The 8366-nt window shown below is 40.9% G+C and overlaps 1 protein-coding gene across 1 annotated transcript in view; it reads left to right on the top strand.

Moving 5' to 3' along the window:
- Positions 1–343: 343 nt before the first annotated feature.
- The window catches only part of HMCN1 (hemicentin 1), a gene marked incomplete at its 3' end in the record, with an annotated part of 484864 nt that continues 476841 nt past the window's right edge, over positions 344–8366 (top strand). Inside the window, 1 exon segment of the mRNA XM_081325521.1 lies at positions 344–666. Coding sequence (XP_081181647.1) covers positions 375–666 — 292 coding nt within the window. The 5' untranslated portion in view covers positions 344–374.

Genomic DNA, 8366 nt, shown 5'->3' with positions numbered 1-8366 from the left:
TGTGCCTCTTGCCAAAGAATCCAGAGGTGGCAACAAAAGTAGCAGCAGCTGTGTGGGGGATATGAATGGGAGTTCTTCTCTCTTAGCTCAAGGAGAGGCTGCCAAACTCTTACAAACTAAGGCTGGGGAAGAGAAGAAGAACCACCAACTTGCACAGGCAAAAGTAATTGTGTTTCTCTGCCTCTCTTGAATCTGTGGAAAGTAACATTTTTGGAGGGGAGGGGAGGGGAGAATAAGAGGGGGAGAGGACTTCTGCTGCTGCTTTGAAAAAAATTGATCCAATGCATTCTTCACAACCGGGCTGGATCCTTTGTGAGGCTTGAGGTGGGAAGCTGAGCACGTTGCTGAGTTACCAGAGAAAAGGAAGGAAAGCCATGGATTTCCATGACAATGTCCCACTGCAGGCGATAGGATTCCGTGCATCATTCTTTTTTGTCCTCCTTGTTTCATTTACCTGTGCCCAAAATGGAGTAGTAGAACCTGAGCCCACCCTGGAAGAAATCCCACAAGGCGCGTCTACCTTGGCTTTTGTGTTTGACGTGACTGGCTCAATGTACGATGACTTAGTTCAGGTCATTGAAGGTGCCTCCAAAATTTTGGAAACCTCTTTGAAGAGACCCAAGAGGCCACTTTACAACTTTGCACTGGTTCCCTTCCATGATCCAGGTAAGGCAGTATTTTCAAGTGCTCTAAAATTGGGAACTACTTAGGAAGACATGCCTGCACAGATAGTTGGGGATTTTTTAAAGTTTCTTAAAATTGCACTCTGTGTGTGTGTGTGTGTGCACGCGTGTATGTGTGTGTGTGTGTGTGTGTTTGTGTGTGCATGAGAGAGAGGGAGAGAGAGAGGGAGAGAGAGAGAACAAATAAAAAGATCAGGGATGTACGAGACCAGGTTGTTTTCAAATAGTGATCAATTAAAAAAGACATTATAAAGTTTAGAAAAATAGAGACAGTATAGAATTATTTCTATTCATAGAATGGTGATTGGAAAGAAACTCTCACAGAAGAAACTTCAAGAGACTTTAATTAAATGAATGTACTTCCTGCAACATATTAATGTGCCAAAAGAGGTGCATTATTTGGGAATTATCCCTATTAGATTTATATAGGTTGTTTTGTTTTTTTGCTGGATTGAATTATGAATTGAAAACAGAATTTATAACCCCAGAACATAGCTTTATTAACTGTAAATGGTATCTGTGGAGAAAATATGATATTCCTAAACATCAGTTTATATTCAGTATACAAACATGCTATGTCATGTTTTCAATTAATGTTTTAAATTTTTTATTGTAAGTGAAATATTTTTTTCTTTTAGAAGCCCTTCCCTCAGAATAATAACCATAAGTCACATACAGGTGCCTTCACTCACCTGTTATCTCTTGGACTGGGAGTTTACAATTCCCTTCACCCTTAGCCAGCACAACTAATTCCCATGGGAGCTGTAGTCATCCAGAGGCTCCAGGTTGGGAAAGGCAGGATGTGTTTTATATATTCTCCAAATATATAAATACTCCCCACAGAAACTCATTGTATTTCCCATGAAAAGTTCTTGAGATACAATCAGATTTTATGGCTGGTGCTTCAGCTGTCTCCTCATTGTCCTCCCTACCTTCCTTCTACATGCTGATCCTGCATTCTTCCTGCTTTCTCTCTCTCTCTATAGCATCTGTTTTCTATTCCTCTCTTTGGACTTTCTTTTCTTTTGTCAAACATCTTTGAATGATCCTTAAAAGAAAGAGAATGAAGACTTCCCAGGATAGGGCATAGGGCAGTAAAAGTACAGAAACCATTTCAAACACCATACAAAATCTGTTTAAAAATCTGAACTTCCAGTTACTTCTTTCTCCGGAGCTATTGTGGAATGAAGTCATCTGGAATTTGATTGACTTGTGGGAATGATAAGAGATGTTGCTTTTCAGCTATGACTCTACTTGCCCTTTAAGGAAAAGGTAGCTACTGAATGGTGAAATTCTTAGTATGATTCATAAGATAATAGGGATGTATGCTTAAAGCCATTTTTCACTAGATGGCCTAAACCAGGCCTAGGCAACCTTGGCTCTTTTATGATTTGTGGACTTCAACTCCCAGAATTCCTGAGCCAGCATGGCTGGCTCAGGAATTCTGGGAGTTGAAGTCCACGAGTCATAAAAGAGCTAAGGTTGCCTACCCCTGGCCTAGACTAAGTTCTCCCCTCAGAACAAGAATTTGTTTTCTTTCTTTTGTTTTCCCTTTTGTTCATGTGAGGCACCAACATATTTGAGAGAAACTGCCACTGCAGTGCAATGTGTACCAGCAGAGGGCCCAAAAATCTAACATTGGAATCCCATTGGAGTATTTTAGATAACATTTTTTATCCAACTTTCTTCCAGATTGCTAGGGAAGTGGATGGGGCTAAATTGATTTCAGTTTGAGCAACTGACAGTATAAGGTGACATTGCCAGATCCTCAGTATGCTGAAACACAAACACAGTTTAAGACACATGAAGTACAAGCTAGTTTGTGGTGTGATTTTTCAAAACAATAGTTGTGAGAAAAACAACTAGGTTACAGGATAATGACTTGTCCAAATTTTTCCAGTTTTAGAAATGCACAGAATTACTAAAAAGCTTCTGTCAGAAATGTGAACCCTACTTTTATTGAAGATATGCTTCCAGATGATAACTCTTGCTCTCTCTTATTAAAGACATTGACTTTTTAAAAAAAATTACTACTTTGTCAAGAAGCCACATGATCATGTTGCTTTATGTATAAACATAAACATCATTACAAAGGGAAGAGTATTGTGTAGTGGGTTCTGGAACGCATGAAGGACACCAGGCACAGGAGTACAGCATAACCGTCTTTATTTGGTGGTAGCTTGTGTGTCTCAAAGGTGTTACCTGAGCCCTATTTATACCTGCCCAGGTGTGCTCCCAGCCAATCAATTTAAACCTGGATTTCCTGCCGAAACGCTGCCCCTGGTTGCCGCAGTTCTGGTGCAGCACCACCTGGTGGTATCGGTTGAGCTGTTGTTTAATAGTGTTATTAACCCCATACATAACACCCCTTCCCCCTTAAGAATAAACAATACAACTTCTATATGAACACATGCAATATAACTTGTGCATAGCCGATTTGATGTGGCACATTCGGCTGCCCTCATGACCGCACATAGTCTGTGAGATAGGCGGGTATCCTACGAGTCCTTGCGGACTGTTTAAGGGGTTCCCCCCTGTCCAGAGCAGCAGTGTCAGTGGGTCGGTCTGGTCTGGGCACTTCTGATGGACCCGCCCTAGAGTCAGCTCCTGTGGCCAGTTTGTCATGATGTTCTTGCACCTGTAATTGGCTGGGCCAGACAGGTCTTTCCATGAACAGCTCTGGGCCCATGAAGTCCTCCTCTGGCTTGGGTTGGCTGTGCTGATTATTGGTTGCTGATGGGTGACCCGCCTGTTGGTTATTGTCCTGTGAACGCTTCTCCTGACTTGGTCTATGTGTCTTCTGATCTGACAGCCCCCCTCCACCCCTACAATATAAGACAAAGGCCCAGTTCTGTCAAACACCACCCCTGGAATCCACACATCATCATCGTCGGTGATGTCTCCCATCTTGATTGGCAGCTGCGGGTCGGTGGGGAGTGGGGGATGCCAACGCAGTAGCTGCTGTCTCAGCAGTCTTGGTGGACGTCTCCAGGACTTCAGCTTCAGATTCCCCCTCAGTGTCTCTCTGGCTGCAGCCCAAGGTAATGGTGTGGCTGCATGGTTCAGGTTTCTCATCCCCTAGAGAGCTGAGGGTTCTTTTCATCAGGTCAATAGCTTTCTCCAAGATCCAGTTCGAGTGCTCCACATGATCTCCTTCCTCTTCACTAAGGTGAAGGGATATCTCCATTTCTTGCTTCCATCTGGGTTGGTGGCTGCCTTGTCTCAGGGTTACCTTTCTCAACCTCTTTTCCCCACTCGTCTTTCTTTCCAATGCCCATCGACCACCGACGTCTGTGGCTGCGTGTCTCTACCACTTCTTCCGAGGAGTAGGATGTTTCGGATCCTGACAGCTGGCAGGGTCCTGGCCAGAGGGAGGGCTCCTTTACAGTGGGTTCTTCCTTCCCTGCCCCGTTGTCCGACATTGTGGATTTTGCAAAGTCCCCCGGTAAGGTCTTCCTTCCAGATTGATTATTACTGCAGATCCTGTCTAATGTCAGGACCCACTTCAATCCCACATCTTAAGAAAGCAGAATTCTTGGAATCAATTTCTTCCAACAGGAATTTTTATTAAGAGTAGTTGATAGCAGGCATAATAGACAGGATCTGAGGTTTCCCATGCAGAACAATAGGTTACAATATCCCCAAGCAAGACCCCACCCCATAGTTCATCTGGCCAGTGTGGGATGCCAATCCCCAGGTGTTAGGTCCATCGTGGGAAAAGGGGAGATAACATCAGCCTGTCTCCGGTTCACACAGCAATGGTCAGGTGGCTCTTCACAACTTCCTCTGAGAGTGTAAAAATAAACCAGGCATGGAGGTTACGTTCCTTATTCCCTCCCTTGTTCTAGCTGACAGTTTTTGGAGATAAAGTTCAGAGAGAGAGATAATGCAGGAAAGCAAACTGTTACATTGTAGCGGATAGAGGAAGTGATAACCAGGATTTAGGGGACAGTGAATGTGTCCAGATGGCCCCTCTCTCTCTGGTCACTTGCAGGCCTCTGAATGCTGGGGCATGAAAGGACAGCAAAGGAAACACCCAATGTTCTAACTCACCCGGAGACAGCTAGAGTCTTGGGGAAACACCCAGACCAAACAGATGGTGTCTTGGAGAAACACCCAGAGTAAACAGATGGTGTACTGGGGAAACACCCAAAAGGGAACCTGCTAGCTACTTCTGCTTTCTAGTTTCTTATCTATAATGTGCCAGCCCTAAGGGGCGAAGTCTTAATCTTCTGTGTGTCAACTTTGCTGGGTGAATTGCTTACATAACCAAAATAGGTATAAAAATAAGACATCTTTGCTATGTGGTGCTTTTTGCATTTTTTAGAGAAGCCCGTCTCTATTCAGCTGAATAAACACGTACTTTTGAAGGCAAATTCTGGTTTACTGTATTTTGTTATCAAGCAAAACCTCAGAACATGCACATCAGAAGCAGAGGCAATAAACCCGCAGGCACATCCCCCCTCTCCCTTAGGAGTATGGCAGAACCCAGGGAAAGGTGAGATTTGATTTTGGGTCAGAGGGGATAGATAGAAATGAAATAGGATTCTGAAATGGGTTCTGACACAGCATTTGAATCAGCTCTGTGGTTTAAAAAATGGAAGGTCAATAGTCTGAACTGGCGCTTCTTCCCTGGCTTCCATTCTACCTTCCTTCCTTCCTTCCTTCCTTCCTTCCTTCCTTCCTTCCTTCCTTCCTTCCTTCCTTCCTTCCTTCCTTCATGTATATTTACTTATTTATTTATTTATTTATTTATTTATTTTATTTTATTTTATTTTATTTTATTTTATTTTATTTTATTTTATTTTATTTTATTTATAAGTTAAAGCTATATTCAGCTAGTTGGTCAACAAAAGCTGCAATGGCAGTTCATTAAATTACCCTCCACAGGTATGCATAGATTTATATTTTCCCATTTATTTTGACTCAGCATCTCTCCAAATTCCAGATTTCCAAAATGCAAAACGAGTCGATCAATGCAAGCTAAACATTACCACATTTTAGAATAGAATAGAATAGAATAGAATAGAATAGAATAGAATAGAATAGAATAGAATAGAATAGAATAGAATAGAATAGAATAGAATAGAATAGAATAGAATAGAATAGAATAGAATAGAGCTGGAAGGGTCCTTGGAGGTCTTCTAGTCCAGTCCCCTGCTCAAGCAGGAGAACCTATACCATCTCAGACAGGTGACTGTCTAGCCTCTTTTTAAAAATCTCGAGTGATGGAGCACCCATGATTTCTGGGGGCAAGCTATTCCACTGGTTAATTGTCACTGTCAGAAAGTTTCTCCTTAATTCCAGATTGCTTCTCTCCTTGATCAGTTTCAGTTTCCAACCATTGTTTCTTGTCCTGCCCTCTTCTTTGTGGCAGCCCCTCAAATATTGGAATACTGCTATCATGTTTTCCCCATTTCTTCTTTTCTTTAGACTAGCCAAATCCAAGTCCTGCAGCCGTTCTTCGTATGTTTTAGTCTCCAGGCCTTTGATCATCTTAGTTGCTCTTCTCTGATTTTTTTTCACACTCTCAACATCTTTTTTTTGATATGGTGACCAAAATTGGCTGCAGTATTCCAGGTCCGGCCTTACTAGGGTTTTATAAAGTGGTACTAATACCTTGCTGATCTTTATTCTATGCCTCTGTTTATACAACCCAGGATTGTATTAGCTTTTTGGGCTGCTGCTGCACACTGCTGGCTCATGGTTAAATGATCATCCACTAGGACTCCAAGGTCCCTCTCACAGTTACTGTTTCCAAGCCAGGTCTCACCCAATCTGTATTTGTACCTTTGATTTTTTCTGCCTAAATGTAAAACTTTACTTTTCTTCACATTGAAACCCATTGTTCAAGTTTGTAAAGATCTTTTTGGATCCTTGGTTGGTCTTCTGGGGTGTTTGGCTACTCCTACCAGTTTAGTGTCATCTGCATATTTGATGAGTTCCCCTTCAATTCCCTCATCTAAGTCATTGATGAAGATATTGAAGAGTACTGAGCCTAGGATGGAACCTTGTGGTATCCCACTGCTTACCTCTCTCCATGTGGATGTAGTGCCATTGAAGACTACTCATTGAGTTTGGTTTGCCAGCCAACTACAAATCCATCTGGTGGTGATGTTGTCTATTCCACCTTTTTCTAGCTTACCAAGGAGTAGGTTGTGGTCTACTTTTCATAACTTCTTATTGATTACAAAGTTGGACATTAACTCAGAATATACTCCTCTGTACAGAAAGAAGGTTGATTTATCCATAATAATTTTAGCTACTATATGGATTGTTTTAAAATAATTATTTTTATTTTAGACTATTCAAACCTGTGCACAGAGGAGAACAATTCAATATTTTAAGCATCTAAAAACTCTGAATGAAGAGAACAAAAAGTTAGTACATTTAATATTGTAATGCAATAAACAATGTAACTTAATGAATAGTAGAAGTAGCCTTTAAATGGAAGAGATCCTGAGTGTGTATTTGAATGATTTGTCTGACCTAGGGGACTACGTGTAAAAGATGACTCATTTGGGCTACATAAATCCAGATGACCACTGGAAAGAGTTAAGAGTTTTCTATTCTCTTTGCTGACATCATACGGATTTTTTAATCCAGGTATGGTAGACCCAGTTGCAATAAAACTAAAGACTATGGGTTAGAATAATGTGGGGCCTTAGATTCTAGGATAAAAAACTGCCTAGACTCAAGCTTTTTCTCTCCCAATCCTCAGTTCTCACTTTTGTTTTGAGGAGAAGAAGTTCTGCAACTAGAATGCAGTCATATTATTTAAATTAGTGTTGGGCATAGGGCTTAGTGCGGGAGCATTGAGAGGGTTAAATGTAAGCAGGAAGCCCAATATAATATGCCTAAGCCACTAGTTAGTTTTCATGAACTGCAGTATCTCAAGGGAAGCTGAATATCATTGAAACATTTCCTGCATTCCTTTAGACTGCACAATGGTATGCTGAAAATTGGTTTTGCAAAAGAACTCTCTCTCTCTCTCTCTCTCTTAACAGTCAGTTAAGTTTAGCTGGAATTGCCCGATTGTTTTACTAATAATTGTTTTTGGAAAAGAAGAAAGAAAAAAGTCATTTGGGGAGAATGCGATGTTTTCTTGTTTTGCAATTTCAAATGAAGAGAGGTAAAGGTTTAATTTACAGGCAGATCATGCCTTTTTTAAAAAATATTTTTTGCATATCCATGTTGTCAGTTTGTCCCACTTGATTAGCTGATTCTTGATGACCTAAGTTGATTGGAGTCCTCCTAAAAGATGTTGGTTTTGAAAAGGATTGGAATGTTCTTACCTATGGTAATTCACAAACACTATTTCAAAGGCAGTGTATTCCTATAGGAGAGTGTATGAGAAGTACTTTTCTTCCAAGTCATTAAAGCAGGCATTTGTAGCTGCTTCATAAACTGCTCCTGGCTGTCTCCTTATGGGTGTGGATGTACAGTTCACAGTGAAGCAAACTATTTTAAAAATGTAATTATACTAAGGGAGATATTTCATATGAGGTCTTTGAAGCAAAATTCTTCTTCTGAAGAATTTGCATAATTCTACTACACATTTGATATCGCTATAAACACCAATTAATGAATACATATGTGGTCCAACCTGCAGTTTGTTAATGATTATGAGGACATTATATTGAATAGCTTGGTTGACATTATTGCAGTGCTTTCAGATAGTGA

The sequence above is a fragment of the Vipera berus genome, assembly GCF_964194415.1.
Source record: "Vipera berus genome assembly, chromosome: 3".
Classification (NCBI taxonomy): domain Eukaryota; kingdom Metazoa; phylum Chordata; class Lepidosauria; order Squamata; family Viperidae; genus Vipera; species Vipera berus.
This window is presented reverse-complemented; position numbering and strand designations above follow the sequence as displayed.